The sequence below is a fragment of the Hippoglossus hippoglossus genome, chromosome 19 (assembly GCF_009819705.1).
Source record: "Hippoglossus hippoglossus isolate fHipHip1 chromosome 19, fHipHip1.pri, whole genome shotgun sequence".
Classification (NCBI taxonomy): Eukaryota; Metazoa; Chordata; class Actinopteri; order Pleuronectiformes; family Pleuronectidae; genus Hippoglossus; species Hippoglossus hippoglossus.
Window position 1 is genome coordinate 3,719,427 of NC_047169.1, and position 19,661 is coordinate 3,739,087.

Here is a 19,661-nt window from a genome sequence, read left to right on the forward strand (position 1 = left end):
TATCAGGGTGTCAGGGAACGAGGAGCAGCGGCCCACGTGGTGACGGACGCATCAGACGGCAGCTGCTACACACTTGTTTGGGTGACAAAGCAGGAAATGGAAAAAGGGAAGTCAGATGGACCAGGACCTGCTGACCTACACATGATGTCTGGCTCAACACAAACACACCCACACACAAAGTCACACACACACACACACACACAACAAATATAAAAACAAGGCCCTTGTCTGACGTATTTTTCCAGAGAACTGAGGAGATCAGCAGATAATCTGTGTGTGTGTGTGTGTGTGTGTGTGTGTGTGTGTGTGTGTGTGTGTGTGTGTGTGTGTGTGTGCATCCTCTAAGAAACCATCAACATGTTGGTCTTTTTATCGGAGTAACAACAACTTCCAGAACTTTTCCAAACAGACAATTCAACAACTTTGCCCATGAAAACTTGAGAATTTCCCCAAAGTCCGACAGGAAGAGCAGCTTGTTTATTGATAGAGAACAGAAACTAGAGACAGAAAAAACTCTGGTCAGGTGATTCAGCTAACAGGCTCCACTGACAACAGCAGTGTCCGACAGAGGGTGAGAAAAACACACACACGAGGACACACACAAAGCACAGTGAAAGATCCTGACCCTACATTCCATCACATTCAATGGCCCACAGCCAGCAGAGGAATTCACCAGGATTGCCCACACTGCAGCCGGCCAATTACAATTCCACTGTCGAGGCATGTGGCCTGGACTGTAGGTTTTTGATTGTGCTGCTCAATTCGCTCCACAGCAGCACAAACACTCAACATTCACTGAAAACATTATTTGGAATCCAGTTAATCGTCCCTGAGAAGAAATAAAGAGCTGCAGAATACCCTTAAGAGTAATTTGCTTGCATGATTAAAATATTCTAAAACTGCATTTGGAGTCTGGTGAGGGTGCACGTGAGAACGCAAATGTCACCGTCAGTTGCTCTGGACATTTTTTTGGACCTTTTCTTCAGGGACTGGCAGGAAAAGATCCAGAAATTGTCCGGAGCAACTGACTCAGTCATTTGAGTTCTCACATACAGCCCCTACAGACGTTTTCCTGTCCTGAGAACACAACAGGAAAGATTCACATCCAGCGAGTGGCCGTGTCGATGACGGATGTGAACATGGAACGGATGTGAAACTGGAATAATACAAATATCTCAGGATAAAAAAAAGAGGAGCCGACAAAGACGCCGACTTGGACTGAAGACGAGATTCTAGAGCTTTTGGCGATAAGGGCGGACGCAGGTGTTGATGTGATGTTAACAATAACAGGTCACGTCCTGCCTCCGTCATGCTCTACCCAGGTGACACCCCCTCGCTGGAATGTTTCCTACATTTTTCTGTTGTTGTGAACGAGTCTACGAATGTGGAAGACAAACTCCTGAAATGTCTGATCCCAACATTCTGCACAGTTTGCCCCAGTTTGTGACTGAAATCCACTTTGTCGTACATGACCACTGACCACATTAAACTGGTTACATTACCCTGAATGATTCACGATTTAACAACGATGCAAGTACATACATCCAGGGGGAAATACTCCCCACTTCTATGTCCCTAGATTGCAGATGCATTACATTATAATTGCCACTAATGCAGTCGAAACAAGAGGTGGTGATCAGAATTAAGCTCGACAGCTCACGACGGACGGATGTGTAACGGCCCAAATAGCCTCGCCTCTGCCTGAGATTGTGTCATTAGCTTTTGTGCTTCACAGAAAATTGTTCCGCAAAGTGGGAGCATTACGAGCTCCGGTGTATCTGGTGGGAAGAAATAGAGCTGGAGCGAAGTTTCGACGAGGACGAGGCAGAGGAGAAAACAAGGAACAAAAAGCCAGGGAGAACAAGAGGAGTTGATGGTGGAGCTGACGGGGGGGTTTCCCCACCTCTGACAGTCCTCTCAGGAGGAGCCGCTGCTCTCCTGCTGAGACTCCCAACCCTCTCCTCCCTCACCCCACGGCCCCCGAGTCCGTCTTCACAAAGACACTGACAATGGATGGAAACTGGCTGCAGGAGAGGAAGGAAAAAACTCGCTACGTGAAGGCAGTTCAGTCGTGCTGCCATCTGATTTCTGGCAGAGCAGAGATTTATCACGGAGACCGCTGCCGGTGGGGAGATGGCAGCTGAAAGTGACGGTTGGTATCGCAGCTAATTGTTGAGTTGTAGTTTAGCTTTATGCTGCCTTTCACTTCCTGCCTTTCACTTCCTGACTTATCGTCTTAACAAAGTAGTTGCAGTTGTTTTTTCAACCCCAGCTTCTCCCTGTTTGCCATATTTTTGTCCAGTCGAGAGAAAGCGTGGTCACAAAGTCATATCAGAGAACATATCCCACCATGGCCGTATCCTTCATCTCCTCAAAGCGTTATTAGTCTAAACTGAACTGGTTTCTCAGGAAATTTCTCCTTTTGCTTTCACCTTCAAAGAGAAAACACATGTTCTTGAAACGGTGACACAGCAACTCTGTTATTTCACAAATTAAACCCTTCTACATCGTTACGAAGTCCGTCCCTGACTCACTTGGACTCGTGATGGGTTCCCTGACCTCACACTGGAGACTCTGCTGAGGATGATTAACGGTAATGCCGCCCGCTCTCACCATGACGTAGCTACACTCCACTGCACTGACAGGAGCTAATCTGTAACCTTGAAAAATTAAACAGTGTCACAATAAAACATTCATGGTGTTTGACAAGAAGGTCATTAGTCATCCAGCAGCTGATCCCTGTCCACTTTTAGAAGCTGGGTGAAACAGTGTGATGGGTCGGATGGACTCCCATGGGTGAAGCAAGTCCGCGTCCTGATCTGCCTCTGCAGACACAACTCATTAGTCCCACCTCAGAAACAAATGGGTAATGTTACAAGAGACCAGTTTGAAGGTAGCATTTACAAGATGTTCTGACTCCACGAGTAAAGAGAACAGAAAAACTAAAACTAAGTGTCTTTCATATTTTCTTCAAAGAAAAACCACACGACTCAATGATGCCACTTCCCACCAATAACAAACATTTTGGGCTTTCCCTGTCTCGCCCATCTTTTTGAAATGAAGCATTCTGGGTCCATTCAATACACAAATGTACACGTATGATAAAAGTTGTATACATTTGGACTTTGTCGGCTGATCTATGGAAGTGGATGCTCCTCGTGAAACCTGGAGGACACTGACACACACTACTTGTTGTAGAATAAAGGAAAGTATAAGTTGAATTAGAAGACACAACAAAGTGTAAAACACCCTACATTGATATTAGTGACTCCTTGATTCACACATAAAGCCATTAACTTCACTTTAAACTAGAGCAGCCCTGTTTGGATACTGTGCCCACCCCCCCTCCCTGTGTTTGGTGTCTGGGCTCCCGTCTCATCCTCCTGCACTGACCTGCTGGTAGTTCTCCTCCTCGGGCTGGAAGCTGTTGTCAATGGGCTGAAACCTCAGGTTGATGTGGGGGAAATTGTGCAGCCAGTAGGTCCACCAGGGCGCAGTGTAATCCACCCGAGACATCCCGGCCCCGAGGAACCACAAAACTTTGAATTAGCCTCCGTCCGGTGGAGCTGAGGATCCTAATCCAGCCTCATCTCATACAAAGGCTGCGGTGGAAGCGTGCGTGCTGGTTTCAGTGGGGAAACACGCACACTCCAGAAAACGCATGAGCCCCAAACAACGCACGAGAAGTCCCCCGCAGAGACAGACAAGGTGCAGAGAGGAGAAGATCCCGCAAAGAAAAGAGGAAAATCAGGGGGAATAATCACAGTGCGTCCATGTGTCCGTGTGCGTCCGCAGCTTCTGATCCGAGCGCACAACACAGCCAGCAGCGGGGGCGCGCACTGGTTACAAAAAAATAAAAAGGGGGGACATGAGGGGGTGGGGGGGGGGGGGGGCACGGGAGCACGCAGACAGGGCACGCTGAATTAGTTTTAATTCTGTCTGAGAATAAGAGTGATAATTAAATACCCACAATGCTTCTGCTCTTCCATCATTATCACGTTGTTTCATTATTAAAGTGTCATTTTTATTCTTCCCTCAGTGGAAGTTAGCCACCGTGCTGCCATCTGGTGGTCAGCCTTTGTTAGTTCGATTGCTTTTCCATTGTTTTTATTATTATAACCTTTTCTTATTAACCAGGTATTTGTTTGTTCCATTTCTGTAGTTTAAACATTGTCTTGCATTAAACTGTTTAAAGTTGTTATTGAACTTCATGTATGTTCTGTTTTATTGTCTGTGAAGTGCTGCATAAGCAAAAAAAAGTTTATCATAATTACAAATAACTTTAATCAACCCCATCAACAGAATGAAGACACTTAACGCTGGTTGCCCATTGATGTTTAAGCTTTCGGGTCAAGAGTTGACATCAGTAATACTTGTATGTGTAAATGTTCAGTGGAATTGATTGCAAATAAACCATTGAATTGCAAATTATGTCAAACATATTTTGATTTTAGAAAACTGTTCCTTCCTCGAGCAGTGTGTACTTCAAAAAAGGTTAGAAAATAAAGGTTTCTTTGAGACTGGCAGGACAAGGGCATTTCAGGGGCCTGTCAGATTTCAGCTGGGCTCAGTGCACAGCTCGTCTGTACGAAGGTGCATTTAGGCATAAAATCAATAATTCATTCATGTTGTAATTGCCAGTTAAAAATGGTTTAACACGGTGTATTAAACCCCTTTAATAATTCAACAGATTCAATAAACAGATGTTCTGGTTTGGACAATAAGCAAATGTAAATCTAAGGTTTTAACTTGATTAAACGTTGACATGGATTTTCTGTTCTACAGAACATTCACAGATCATTGTAATTAACTGGTCGCTGCATTAAAGCCACTAACGGGTGAAGTGAATAACATCGACTGACTCATTAAAACAGCGTCCATCAAAGAAGTGGGCTGAAGTCAGGCAGCAGTGAACTGTCTCTTATTGATGTTAATGTGTTGGAAGAAGGAAAAATGTATAAGTGGAGGAGCTGAGCCACTTTGACGGGTCAAACAAGGATGGTCGAGGTGTCACATGATGCTCCTAGTAGAAGGCAGCAGGATGCATTGTGGGAGAAATGCTATCAGAAAGTAGCTGTTCTGCTGGGAAACCTCAAGTCCTGTCAGTAAGATACACCCCCCCGACTAAAGCTGAAATTTGTTCAGGAACAGTTTGGGGAACACAAGGAGTTCAAGGTGTTCTCTAAATCACCAGATCTCATTCATGCCTCGAAGGGTCAGAGCCATTTAAGTGGCAGAAGGGTGAGACACAGTAACAAGTGGTTTTAATGTTGAGGCTGATCAGTGTGTACATGTACTGTGATATTTATACCAGTGTAGGTTAAAAAAATGTGAGTCTATCTACAAAGTAAGAGTTATCAAGTTTTCATGGCAATACTGACATCTTGTGGTAAGATGTCAAAACACCACGTCTGACCTTTTTAAACCAACCTGCGATCACACAATTCAGTTTTAACCCATCTTGTTTTTATTGTGAAAATACAGAAGACAAAACAATTGACTTAGTTTTTTCTGTTTTTATTACAATTATTTGTACATCACGGATTTACTTCAGCTCCTTGACAGCCAGACCTGGAATGACAAAGACAACTGGTTAGACATTGACTTGTGACCATTGGACAGAAACACACGTGAGAAGCCAATAAACTGAACATCCGACAAACTCTGTATTTCAATAACCTGTGAACATCACTGCCACTAACCCCATTTTTTAACATGAGTTTTGTACATGAAGCTTAATGTTTTGGTAAATTGATGGCAACATATTGTTTCGCAAACCAACGACAAGTGCATAACTTAATTGAACACACAACCCCCAGCCCATAATACAACATAATCACTGCAGTCAATGAAGACTAATTACAAATGCATCGGATTGGAGGATTTCCAAGGAAGACAGATGCCTCTGAATGTTTTATCAATGGGTTTTTCACAGACCAGAACCACTTCATTGTCAGTTATACAACAATAGGTTTGATGTAGTTTAAGTGCTTGAACCATTTATATTTAAACTTAGATGTTAACAGCTCCACGACGGCCAACAGTTAAAAACCAGCCACGGGCTTGATGGACCCATTCTCAACTACTCCTTTATCATTTTAAACTACTATAAAACTTAATTATTTGAGATGCACTCTGCATTTCTAAAGGCACAACGCACATGTTGAATTATTTCCTTCATTGTAAAACATCAGCTGAGCCTTTACTGATAACTTTAAACACAATAATTAATGACAGTTTGTTTTTCTACCTCAACAGTCAGACACATTTCTGTGCTTGTGGCGTGCATTAAAATTAGAGATGCCATGATTTGGACATTTTCCCATCAGGACACAAACAACACTCTGCGCATTGCAGATTACATTGGACGTTTTACAAGAAAAAGATGCGTCGGCTCAGTGTCTGTGAAGCGATTACTTTGAGCTACAGGCAGCAAAATCTCAATAATCTCACTGGCAGGAGTTGGTTTTATTTGATGAATGTGGCGGCCGCCAAATGGCTTTTATGTCTATTAATAAATGGAATAGATGGACGCCGGTGGGCAGGTTATGTAATCGGTGAGAGTCTGAACACAGTGCAACAAAGAGCCAAAGCAAATCTAATGTGCATCCTCTAACACATTCTGGGGCAAAAGGATACAGACAACCTAAGTTACATCCTACAACACTTTCTCCTCACTGCTGTGATGTGTTTAACAAAGTGTTTTTCCACACTGACCTGGGGGCAGGGACTGTTTGAGCTTCTCGGCCTTCTCCTTGTCTGTGATGACCAGCGTGTACAGGTACCTGCTGCAGCGCACCTTGAACTTAACATTGTCCTTGTTCTTCTTGATCTTTACGGCTGCAGACAGAGAAAGGGAGTCAGAGTTTAATCACTTAGCAGCTAACATGCTGTGCTTAGACCCTCAATTACAGTTTCCTGATACATAAAACCTGGCGATAGGAAAAGGTTATTTTCCTAAAAGATAAGACTACATATAAACCCAAGGAAATGAGAAATCTTCAATTATTTGTTCAACTTTACTCCTGTGTTCAAATTTTACATTTCAGTCTGTTCAGCTTAGCAAATCCTCACTGAAATAAATGTGGAGCTGTACAAATTAATACAGACTACTTTCACATTCATCAGTGGATCTACAGACAGTTGTATCTGCCAATATCGTGGTGATTGATTACTTTACACCATCTCAACTTTAATTACACTATATATTACAGGATCTGTGACTTCAAATATCAGAAAAACGAGTTGAAACCCTTTTCCCAGGACAAATAAGGATCTGAATCAGTCAATGTATTGCTTGAGTTCATTTATACTTCATCGTATCTCCTAATCTTTAAGGACGGTCACACATGCCACTCTAACTGTCACGCAGTGGTACCAGTCAGATGCAGGTTATCATCTGCATGTGCACTCGGCTTCTGGGGTGAACTTACACTTGGCATCCTTCCTCCTGGCCGTCAGAAGGAAATCCTTGATTTCTTCTATCTTGCGAGGCTGCAAATCAAGAACACAAAGCAGACTGAGACAAGGAGTCGCTGGTTGAATCCCAAACAAACACACACACACACACTGAGCAGAACAGGGTTTGTCAGTGGACCGGTGGAACTGGGGTTTCTGTGTTAAAGAGCCGAAACCCAGCACTAGGTCCATCCTTGATGTTGCAAGCTTGTGAAATGCATCACCGGCACCGTCAGCCCGGGATGTTTGGACGTCTTGCTAACGGGCTAAAAAACACGTTAAACCCCGGACACCAGAAGCGACTGAACACCGGGTAACGATGCGGAGAAGCGACACGTAACATTATTTACTGTTAACTCAGCAGCAGGTACTTCCGGCGCCTCATTTAAAAGAATAAAAGAACACTACGGGGTCAGGAGCACAGCGAGGCCGGGTGCAGTTCACCATTAGCATCGAGCTAATGCTAACACACCGAGGCTAGTCGCTTTTTTTAAGCATGTTTACCGATTCCTACATCACAACAAACGGACATTAAACATTACGACGTTCGCTTATTTACAATATAACACATTAAATAACAGGTTTACGTTAAAACTGAGGGATTTTAAGAGAGAGTGGATCCTTACCATGCTGCCGGTGGAGGGCTGCGGAGGAAGAGGAAGACGGAGTCAGATTATCGGTTAAAACATCGGGTTGCAAAATGACGGAAGGTTAATATTTATATCGTTGTGCAGCTCGTGACGAGGATTATTACACGTTAGCGGGAAGATGGAGGTGAATGTATGTGTGAAACAAGATGGAGGAAGATGTGAAGTGTTTGGTTTGTTTGTGTGAGGAACGTGGAACTCACTCACTCTGCCGGAGACGGGATGAAGAGGGGTTGGACTTCCGGTTCGAAGAGTACTTATACCCGGCTACGGCAGCGACTGAGGGTCAAAGCTGGCGAGGGAGGAAAGCGAAGCACCCGGTGGAGGGACTTGGGGATCAACTGGGAGATAGTAATGCATTTGTATGATAATTATATGAAGTGAAAAAATTGCAAATCTGTTTTTTGTTTCAAAACCAAAATCAAATGTAGTGAGAATCAATAAAACATTCCGTTTTTAATCCGTGTATCATTAGTTAATTTGATTAAAAAATGGAAAGATGACTTGTAACTTGTGTTTGTTTACGAATGTGATACAAAACATAACCTCAAGTAAATAAAAAGTTTAGTAAACTCAGTTGTGTAAAAGTTTAACTCAAAGCAGTAGTTTCATCTACAGCATTATTATTATTATTATTATTATTAGAAGTAGTAGTAGTAATAATAATAATAGCTCAGATTAATGTTTCATTAGTTGTGTATCTTCAGGGATTTTAAATGAACTTTGTAAATAGTTGTACAATAAATATAGAGGACATGATCATAAGCGATCATAATTGTATATATGGCCCAGAGACATCAGTAGAATTACAATTGAAGACAACAGGAAGAAAACAATTACATTACAGTTTACACCGAATGTAAAGTTTGCAATAAAGGGAGTAACTTATATATTAGGAGAAAGAGGATGGATACACATGGAGTAACATTTAGTGGACAGGTTTTTCAATTAAAGTTCACACTGTGTGGACAATGAAACTTCTAGAGCGACAACCTCCAAAACCTTGATCTCAGCCAGAAAAATAAGGGTTGAATTGAAACTAAATGTTTTCTAAAATGTTCTATTAAAATGCTTTTCAATGGATTATGTTCACACAGCAGGTTGTGTCAATGCTGCAGGTTTATCTAACGGCCCAAGGTCAAGACTGCCTCAGGGGGCGGCGGTGTTCCTGTCGATAGAGGAAGAAAGATAAGCTGCCAAATCTATTCAATGCAATTTTAAGAATCGTCTGATTGTTGAAATACTTTAATTCAAGCCATAATTGTGTTCGTTCTATCGGTGAATTCCTTCTAATCCATTTTACTTTACTTTTATTCTTTTCCCCTTTCTTTCTCCTGGTGAATACAGAGAGGCTGAAAACCCCAGAGGTGATTTTTTTCGAGTGAGCAGACATCAGGCGTCTTATCCGATTCAGGGCCGAGCATCGAGCTGAGGGAGACCTGAACAAAACAAAGAAAAAGATTAGCATTTTGATTTGATTGTTGCTTTGGAAAATTTAAGAAATTGCATTCAAGCCACAATTTGTTTTCCTGCAAAACTTGCTGTGTTTGTGCTTTTGTGGAATTTACTCTGGCAGGTGTTTTCTTCACTTCCAGACTAACTGCAAATTATGGCTGTTCATTCCCCCCCCAAAAAAAATAAAAAAGGAAGAAAGATTTGCCGGAGACCTTCTGTGACTGCACACATTACCACCACACCTGCTGACTTATGAGTTCAATTATCTTTCACCGTCAGGACAGATAAATCCAAACGGTGCCAAAATAATAAGCCTTTAAGTATATAAATGGTTCACGCCGGAGAAAGTGTCATCTATTATCCAAACAACCTGACAAAAATAATTCCATATATTTTCCACAGTGGCACAGAAACAACTGGTGGGTCTTTTGTGCTGCCAAAGTTTCCTTTTGCTTAATGCAGTCTCTTTCCATGGAGATCCACTTTGGCATGACATTAATTCATAAATAGAGGAAACATCATATCAGTAATTTCTAATTAACCTCCTATCTACCCGTCTGCCCGTGGCCACAGGCCATCTCCCCCTAGATACTCAATCAGCGCTGCTACGACCGAGCACGTCCCTCTCTGCGTTTTAAAATTTCAGCAGCCTCCTGTCAGTCACGGCGAAAGACAGATTGTGGTGTGTTCAAATAAAGGTTTCAGGATTTCAGATGACCGATAGAATCCCCTGCAACACAAGCACAGGACGTATATGTTTTTATATCATCGTTCCTGTTGTTTTTTGTGTGTGTTTGTTTGCAGCCACAAATCATTTTCCTCTCCAGAACAACAGCTAGAATGATCAGTTTATCTCAGTGTGGCTTTTGTGGTTTTTTCGCTGACCACAAGATCTGTTTCTCCAGCTGGCGTTCAGTCACACTGCCCGTTCAGCCGCCGCTCGCACAGCTCGCCGCTGCTGAGTTATGTCCTTCGCCCGTGCGTGTGGGAGGAAACGTACAGGGAACTCATAGCCTCTGTGAAAGGTCGCCGCTGGGTCCTCACTCCATTTTAACAGGTTATAAACGGCGTCCTTGATCAATGTTCACAGGATGTGAGAGAACGAAGCTGCTGAGTTTCACAGGGTCGGAATGAAATCTGGTTTAGACACAGATGTGAGTAGCTTATCTTATACTTTATACAATCTAAAATCAATATAGTGGATATTTTGTTACTTAAATGTGTTTTGTTAACATTGGTTTTATTTCTAACAGAATAAAACTGAGCAACGATCAACCAAAATCAACATTTAGTTTCTTCTTTCAAATAAATACTTCTTTTTTCATTAAACTCCATTTTATATATATATATATATAAGAAACAATATTAAAATATCAATATCAAAAAACATCACTGTTATTATAATTTATAATAAAAATAGAAATACAGCCTTTCCTCTGCCAACCGCTGCAGTTTCCCTCCTTCCAGGTGTTCCTGACAGATTGCAGTCATGATGATATGAGATCACTGTGACCTTTGACCCCCAAAATCAGATCAGTTAAACTTTGAGTCCAAGTGAAAGCTTTCAACATTTTAGGAAATTCCTTTAAGGTTGAGAAATCATGTTCCAGAGGCCGGAGACATGTTTTGTTAGGTCACTGTGACCTTTGACCTTCGACCAATCAAATCTTAACATTTCAGAGTACAACTGAACTTTAGCAAATTCTTCTCTCCGGCGTGGAGGCACGATAAGAAACATTGCTTTCAATTTCCTCTGTGCTAAAGGAAGAACAAATATACTCACGAATCACTTTATTAGGAACACCTGTAGACCTGCTTGCTCATGCAATCAGCTCAACATGTTGCAGCGGTGCACAGCCTCATGCAGCTGCGGCTCAGGAGCCTCAGAGCATCAGGACGGTTAAAAGACGGACTGATGTGTGTGTTTCTGAAGCTGCTGCTCTCCTGGGATTCTCCCACACAGACGTCTGCAGCGGGGAAAAACAACAATTCAGAGAGCTGCAGCTCTGCAGGTGGAAAAACCGCTGGTTGATGAGGGAGGTCAGAGGAGAAGGGTCAGACCTGGTTCGAGCTCAGAGAGAGAGGCACAGTTACTCAGCAGGAAATAAGCACAAGACTTTTCCAGCCAACAACAAAAAAAACTGAGGCTGCAGTGGGAACAGGCTCATCATCACCAACCAGCCTGGGGTGATAAATCCTCATTCTGCTCAGGCTGCAGACAGTTGGGTCAGAAAGTGGCAGCAACAGCGTGAATCCCTGAACCCAACCTGCCTCCTGTCAGTGGTCCGAGCTGCTGCTGCTGCTGCTGGTGGTGGGAGGGTTATGTGTGTGGCTACATTTTTAGGGGCCGACAATGCAAATCAATCATTGTTTATATGACACAGCTTGTCTGAGTATTGCTGTTGACCACGTGCATCTCTTTATAGCCACAGTCGATCATCTTTTAATGTCTAATTCTACCGTGATAATGGACAATGTCACACAGGTCGTCTCAAACAGCTGTGAACATCCGTGTTGAGAGCAGAGGAACTACACCGACAGTACAAGTGTTCTGGATATAAAGAGCTGAGTACAGTTACAGGTAAATACATGGACAGCATGTTATTCTGTAGTTGTATTATAACATATCAGGATATATATGATTAGTGATGGTAAATTAGCTGTAAAAGGTCAGTTTCTGTATTTTAACAATTAAAAATCGTGTGTATTAAGAAATTATGATAAACCATTAAATCAGGATTAATCTGCTAAAACAACATTAAGGGATTTTGAGCTGCACAGGATCCAAAACAGAACATCAAGTGTTAAGGGAATTTATTTCTCTACATAGGTTTCACTTTGAATTCTTAATTCTATCAATTCATGTGTGAGAGTGTATTTATTATATGTATCATCTATTTTAATTTGTTGCCCACACTACGAGCCTGTGTGTGTGTGTGTGTGTGTGTGTGTGCAGAGGGAGGATCAGCTCAGCCTCGTAGATTATAACAAATGACCATGCTTGGTTTAACTAAAGCTCTTTTCCACCAGGATGATCTTTATTCCATTTGCTTGCACAGCAACAAACAGGATCCTCGGTGCCAAGCTGCTTGTAATAACCCCGTCTGATTCCAAATGTACATCTATATATGTTTTACAGTTGCACTTCTGGATTCTGTGCGGTAGAGGGCAGTGAGTAATTGTTGCTGTGGCTGTGAGGAGCGTCTCATCCTCAGCGACGACGATGGGAGACGCTGTGGATCCAGGAATAGACTCCACCGTTCTCCACACAGCGGTTTTCTCTGTTTACTCCTTTAGTGACATGTGAAAAGACAAATATTTGATTGTATAAGATGTCGTGCAAGTGGAATTAACCATTAGACCTTTAAAAAGTCTGTTTTTGCTATAAACACATCTCAACTTATCAGTATGAATAAGATTTGTTCCTCCAAGATGTAAAGAACGTCTCTAAACATCCCATCACTCTTTCAAGATTTGGACTGAGACTTTTCCTTTTCACTCTTTTTAAAAACTAGTATCTACTCTCTAAAAAGAGATGGATTCAATAAACCTCGGGCAACTATTAATTTATTTACACAGCAGCGTTTGTTTGTTTGTGAATTCCTTCTGCACTGAAAACTATTGGCCACACCTACAATCAGAAATTCTTCCCCTAGAACTTAAATCCCCCTTTTTTTTGTGTGAGGTTGGTAAATGGAATAAAAATGTGAACCCTCAGGCGAAGGGCTGATTGCAGTTTATAACTATGCTGGATCATTAAAAAGGCGAAGTGGGGGTGAGGGGACGAAAGAGGAACCATCTTAAAGCTCAGATGCTTTTTAACACAGACATTGTAGGTGATACTCTTCATTTCCACCCGGGCAGCTTCTGTCGTTCATCACAATTTGATCTGTGGCCGAGACCCAACAAAATATCACCTGAACTAGTTTACTGAAGCGTCCTCATTGGATTTATTCCGCTCGTGAAGGTTTTTAATGCACGTCGAGCATGATCGCACTGTAAAGTAGAGCAGCGGCGGTCGGCCAGGTTGTGTTATTTTACTTTATTTCTTCATGTTCAGGATTAACTGTGTTCAGAAAGTTATTACTCACCCAGGGAAACAACCTGCGGGGATAATGTGGGGTGAAATACGGAGGCTTAGAAGTTAATGTGAAATTAAATCTGTGCCATTGAAGTTGTGTTGGAGTGCGTCCGTCATTAGAAATGCAAGAGGAGAGTCTACTTCAGAATCCTTTCTCCTGGACTGCTGCGCTAATCTCCACGATTATCGATCCGATCGATTTGTCAAGTATTGATCCCTCGAGCGGCCGCCTTATCAGAGGCAAACCCAAAGTACATCTGCAGATGAGGGGAGATTATTAGAGAGTCTGAAGCTTTACCCAGACAGAATCTCAATGCCGGCGGGACTTGTCAGAGCGGCCGACACTGTTGAGAAAAGTTTCTGTGAAGTTCTCAGTCGTCTTGTCCGCAGATCTGACGCCTCACTGCAAATTGCTCCTGTGAGTAATCAATACGGCTTTTTGTCACAGTGCACCGTCGTTTTAATGCCGTTTCCAGACATGAACATTTGACATTTTATTGTGGCGCTGGCCGGAGAAAGTCCAGAGGCTCTCACTCAGACGTTTGTTTTCTCACGGCCTTTCCAGAGAATGTCAGGAGGTTCTCAGGAGTTGAGAGCAGGTCTAAAAGCAGCTTTAGAGCTAAACTAAAAAGAGAGAGAGGAGAACAGACGGGAGGAGGCACATCAGTGTGCTCCGCAGGTCGGAGTTGGCAGTGGTTGAGTTTTGCAGATTTAAATGCTGCGCTGAAGGCTCATGCAGAGGTCACAGAGGTCAGGGCCAGTCTTAAAGATGGCCCTGAGCAGGGTGTTAAAAATCAATTCAGTTTCACAAGAATTCATAGATGTGTCACTTATTCCATCCAGTCTGTGCAGTCATCAGTCACACCTGTTCGCCCTGAGGCCTTTCCCACTGGTCTCCGTCGTGCCGGGCCTCGGGGCCGACAAACCGGACCTCAGAGACTCTGCGGCGGTGGATGAATGTTACATCGAAGGTGGATAGAAGTGCAAAATGTGAAGGATAATAACTTTTTCTGAATCTAAGCAAGGTCAAAATGGTGGAGGAGGAGAGAAGACGAGACTGAAGTGATGTTTTATGAACCGATATCAGGGGTTTGAAAACTTCTCAGCCTTCGACCCCCAAAAATAATTGTACCAGAGACTTGGGACCACAACTCTCTTCCCGAATATTCACAACGGAAACACGACGACAATAGAAGTGAGCAACAATTAATGTTGACAAAATTGGCTGGTACAGGTGCTTGGAGCGCATCTGTACCGTAACACACCAAATAGACAAGCATTGCATTTTAAACAGCGACTGTCTCGTCTGGGTTTTCACAAACGACAGCTCACAGGAAAGCAATAAGTAAATCTTTTGTAGTTGTGTTGTAGCTTTTGCATTCATGTTTTCTGTTAATTCCCTTGTGAGAGACGTCTCAGCCGCCGTATATATGACCGTCCTTCTTTGTATCGTGAATCCCACGTGGTGACGACCCCTTGTTTGGGAACCACTGCCTGAAAACTTACATATTTCATCATCATCATCATCTCAAGCCAAAATATTCCTTTTAAATGTGACGTGCAGAGTGGGTGGTAGCCAACATATGAGAACCCATTAGCCAGGGAACTCCGTGTCCTTATAGACATAGGAACAAACAAACCGACTCTCTGTTTCTGGTGGAGGAGGTTTGGACGTAAAAATAAATAAATATACAACCAATAATAAAAAATGCAGTATTTCAGAGTATTTGGGGTAAACAAGGTGAATCACAGCTGGAGGCCGTTTTTCTACTCTGGACACAGAATTTGAGAAGAAAGTCTTTTCTGTTTTACGAAGACGAGTGAAGAGAATGAAATAGAATGAAATCGTTTTTAGAGAATTAATGGAAACAACCAGAAGAATAACAAGAGAAGTGAAGCTGACTTTTTAACTCTCCACATTCTTCTCCGTCTTCAGATTTTAAATTTTCAAGCATTTTTTTGGACATTTTTTCGTTCTGAGTTTATTTGACCGCTTTTGATGATTTCACCATCGCTTCAATTTTTTAAAACTTTCGATTGTTAAAAAACCCCCGTCGAGCTTCAGAGAAACAACCAGACATATTGGAATTATAAATGTTGCATTTAATGTCTTAACTACTTTTCTACCATGAAAACCATGAACATATTGTTCAGAAAGTGGCAGATTTACTGATCGTTTGCATTTAGATGCTTTGATGCAGCTTTTATCCAGTAAAACGAGCTGAACAGTTGAATTGTGGAAAATCTATTTGAGCTGATGAAGTGTTGCGTGTCAATACTGACAAAACTTCAAGCATTCATTTCTTTACTCACATTGCTACGCTGCCGCGCACCAGCTTTAAACCAGGCTGATTTTAAGGCAGCTTAGTTTTATCTGCTAAAACAAATCTCTTGGTTCTCTGTGGTTGTAAGAAAATTACACTCTCAGTTAAAGCAGCCGCTCAGCATGTACAACAGCTGTTTTCATTTAAAGAATCATTAAATAGAAGTGAGACGAGTGAGCTTTTACCCACTGAACCATCTTCTTCCTTTTGATTCCAATGCAGAAAGAATAGAAAGGCAGATTTTTGCAAATTAAAGTGGCAGCTTTTCACTGGGTCTGTTTCGCTCTGACTCAGATCCGACTGCGCAGCAGGGTCCAGCAAATCATGGAGGAGCAGATCTTTCCTCTGGACCACGGCTGAGACCTGCCCGTCTGCCACTCACTGTCTGAGCAACCATCAACTTCCACTTGCTTCCCTGCAGCCGACACACGCGCAAACACACACCTGCCGTCACTGCTGTGCCGGGATGTCTATTGTCCCACGTGCCCTCGGTCGGATCGCCTTCCCCTGCACCGCTCTGCTCCCGCGGTGTCAGTCCTGGCTGACAGCAGGTCGGCATTAACCAGCTAACATGTTCTGGACTCTGCTCAGCGTGGGGAGAGCTGTTGGCTGTTTGCTGTGCTGCTGCTTCACTCTGAACACAGGAGCAGCTTGAGCAGCTGGTGTGTGAACTGGTGCTTATGTCAAGAACTCCGCTTGGTTACACACATCCGGATTTAAAGCAAAAACTATACACTACTTTTTAAAATAAACTTAAAATAGCAGCAATGTTTCCTCTTTCATTCCCACTCCTCACCCTGAACTGTCTGATTTTGTTCTGTGTAACTTTGGTGAGTGGGTACGATAGAGTGTCGCAGTAAAGCTGAACTGTAGATCAGTTTAAAAAAAACATAGAAGTCATTAAAAACCAGAGTTTATCTCCATAATTCAGACGGAAACTTTTAGAATATGAAGAATTCTACACAGAGTTTGGTGGTTTGGTTCCAGCGGCAGCTCCTAAAACCAAGGTTATCAGCAACCGATTCACCTCAACTAAACTTTCTCTCTATATTTTTGTTTCCATGTATTTAAACAAGTTCTGCTGATTACTTATATTTACCTCCCATATCAGGTTTGTGAGCAACATCAGACAACATTGTAAAACCCTTTTCACAGGCTGATTATTTCTCTTTGAGACAAATGAGTGTAAAATCGATCGGTTTTGTCATTATCACTAAGATGTAAGCTATTATTATATTTAATACTACTTCAACTACATGTAATCCATTGCTGATATTAACTATTTTAATATCAAGTGTGTGCATGTCGTAAAAACCCACGTCCAAATTGGTTGCTATGGCTACACTATTCAAATGACCCTATGCATCACATACTGTTAACGTCACGAGTCAAAACTCAGCGCCGCCCTCCTCCCTCCACGTCGCTCGTCTTTCCCTCAAAGCACGAAACTGGTGCGGCCACAACACTGATTCCATTAGGTTAATCAGTGCATTCCATATCTACATAATGTCTACAGTATATCTCACTAACGCTTCTCATTACCGCTGGATCATTACTTCCTCTAATGCCATGTACCTCCCAGCTGCTCTTTGTCACTGGTAATTAGGTGATGATCTGTACCAAAAGATATTAAGATGAATTCTAAGGGCAATGGGTGGTATCACAGAACGAGACGGTCCTTCTCCCGATTCCCTGATCGAGCTATAAAACGACCACGGGGGGAACTTTTGCAGAGAGGAGGCTGCGGCATCTGTTTTGAAAAGCAGTTCACCTGCACTGGCCATTATGTGCATAGAGAATATTGCTGCTGCAGTCTATTGCTTTATTGAAGGTATATTGAAATTTCCACCTACGCCCCTTGCGTCATTGAATATTTATCCAATCTCCCTGCCACCGTAGCGTTATAGTTGGATGAGATATTTATGGTCTCCAAAACGAAAAGGATCTATTTATCCATTTTGTATCTCATGCATTCAGCGGCTGCCAGCGGAGGCAAGTAAACACATTTCTCTCCCGGAGAAAAAAACAGCTTGAAACGGCTAAAACACCAATTTTCAGCATTTCTAATAACGAGCAGCTTTAATACCCGACATTAAGAACGAGCCTTTGCAGAGATTGTATCACCTCCACGGGCCCTTTTAAGGTCTTTAAAGAGTCATAACTACCTTTTCTTTCCATTACTGATCCAATCTTGACCTTCGAGCGCCGAGCTATTTGCTCCATGCAGCGCAGGTGAGGATCGACCCGCAGACACTCCTGCACACCCACATGTGTTAATAGTGCCAAGTGGGTATGGTAGAGCATTTAAGATCACTGTAGGAAACAAGAAGAACACACACACACAGGTTTGTGCAGCTTTTCTTATTCAGACTTCCATTCATTGTGGTTGACCTATATCCAAACCCTCACCTGAAGCATAACCAAATCATGCCCGACCTTAAACTAAACACGATTCACACCCGCTAACCAGAACCTCAGAAATGAACTTTTGCCTGTTTAAGAGCTTCTTTCACTTTGAGAGCAGCACATATTGATTTTCACGTTCATAGTCTGTAAACACTGAAAACTTCTTCTGCTTCCTGCTCCACGAATATATTGTAATTTGTCCCTCAAGCACACAGCTGGTGTAATACTAAAGCAGCGGATGGAAGGAGTGCATGAACCCGGTTAAAGTAGGCACCTGTATGGAACTCTCAAAGAAGTAAAGCTAACGCACCCACAACTTGGTACGGAGCATCCCATCCCTAGTCTGAGCAATTTAATTTTGAGCTTCTGATACGATAATTTCAACATTTTCCATCTGGCAACACGTGGAGTGAGTGCGAGAGCTAAAGCTGGAGCGCAAGAAATCTGTCCAAGCAACAAAATATCAGAGCGAACACTTGAGAGCACAACCGGAGCAAATCAAAGCATAGGCAGGTTCTATTAGAGTGCAAGCGGAGGGTTTGAGTGAATACATTTCAAAATCTGAGCATGAAATCAATAATTAGCATACAGAGAGGTAAAAACCTTCATACTTTGGGACCAGGCTTTGGACCTGATGAGGTCTACTGGTCCTGACAAGGTGAGCGTTTATACTGGAAAAGATCCTAAACAGGTAACAAAGACGAGTGGCTACATACGCACACACACATAAATTGTATATATACAAATGTGTCGCAATTCATCTCATGTCTCTTGGGTTTAGACTCTTAGTGTCTTTTTGTTTTAAGAGGAAACCTGTGGTTTATGCATCAAACTCTAAATTACTCGCTCCTGATTCTTGTTGAGTTATCTGTAATATGCATTAGAGAGTTTAGATTTCATTGTGACAGTTTTCAAACAGAACATCCTGGGAAATCCAGTCTCTTCCCTTTTCTCTTCATGCCTCTTTTCATGATTCATGTCCTTTATTGTTCAGCAGCTCGACATCACAGCCGTCTCACAGCTCTTAAGTGTTGTAAGGGAACTGGGTTTTCACAAACATAAATCGTACAGTTACAGATCACGGGGAAATGTGAAGGCTTCTTAGAACACGTTTAAAATTCATTGGAACTCCCCGTAAAGTGTGAGACGGTGATGAATCACGGGGAGGAGCGGTGCTATGAGAATGGCAAATCGAGCAGGAGAGATCAAAGAGAATAATATTAAAAATAAATATTATTTATCTCTGTGGGGAAATTAGGTCACTCTACCAACATGTTTAATGGGATTCAA

The 19,661-nt window shown here is 42.4% G+C and overlaps 2 protein-coding genes and 1 long non-coding RNA gene across 6 annotated transcripts in view; 1 reads left to right on the top strand and 2 right to left on the bottom strand.

Moving 5' to 3' along the window:
* Positions 1 to 3,831, bottom strand: part of ttyh2 (tweety family member 2) — a 47,595-nt gene extending 43,764 nt beyond the window's left edge. The window contains exon 1 of one of the 3 annotated variants that reach the window (XM_034570929.1): positions 3,394 to 3,829. In XM_034570929.1, coding sequence (XP_034426820.1) covers positions 3,394 to 3,516 — 123 coding nt within the window. In that variant the 5' untranslated portion in view covers positions 3,517 to 3,829. Of the gene's footprint in view, positions 1 to 3,393 lie in introns of all 3 variants that reach the window. The other 2 variants (XM_034570927.1, XM_034570928.1) reach the window with 2 other exon arrangements.
* Positions 3,832 to 5,501: 1,670 nt separating this feature from the next.
* Positions 5,502 to 8,383, bottom strand: rpl38 (ribosomal protein L38). 2 transcript variants are annotated; one of them, XM_034570986.1, is made up of 5 exons: positions 8,309 to 8,383; positions 8,085 to 8,102; positions 7,434 to 7,494; positions 6,718 to 6,840; positions 5,502 to 5,571 (listed from the first exon to the last, which is right to left on the bottom strand). In XM_034570986.1, exons 2-5 carry the CDS (start codon positions 8,085 to 8,087, stop codon positions 5,546 to 5,548), a joined length of 213 nt encoding a protein of 70 aa, XP_034426877.1. In that variant the 5' UTR covers positions 8,088 to 8,102; positions 8,309 to 8,383; the 3' UTR covers positions 5,502 to 5,545. The 2 variants fall into 2 exon arrangements, with proteins under 2 accessions (XP_034426877.1, XP_034426878.1); XM_034570987.1 differs by having other exon boundaries at positions 8,313 to 8,349.
* On the top strand, positions 5,509 to 18,590 carry LOC117753108. The gene is made up of 3 exons (XR_004612210.1): positions 5,509 to 5,630; positions 13,994 to 13,997; positions 18,580 to 18,590. It is a non-coding gene; the product is annotated as an uncharacterized LOC117753108 (long non-coding RNA).
* The last annotated feature ends 1,071 nt before the right edge of the window (positions 18,591 to 19,661 follow it).

What these genes read in the sequence shown, in the direction of transcription:
- rpl38 (XM_034570986.1), bottom strand. An exon ending in CAGGAGGAAGGATGCCAAGT is followed by an intron (nt 6,841 to 7,433) that starts GTAAGTTCACCC and finishes CTCTGTCTGCAG; the next exon opens with CCGTAAAGATCAAGAAGAAC. An exon ending in CAAACAGTCCCTGCCCCCAG is followed by an intron (nt 5,572 to 6,717) that starts GTCAGTGTGGAA and finishes TTGTCATTCCAG; the next exon opens with GTCTGGCTGTCAAGGAGCTG.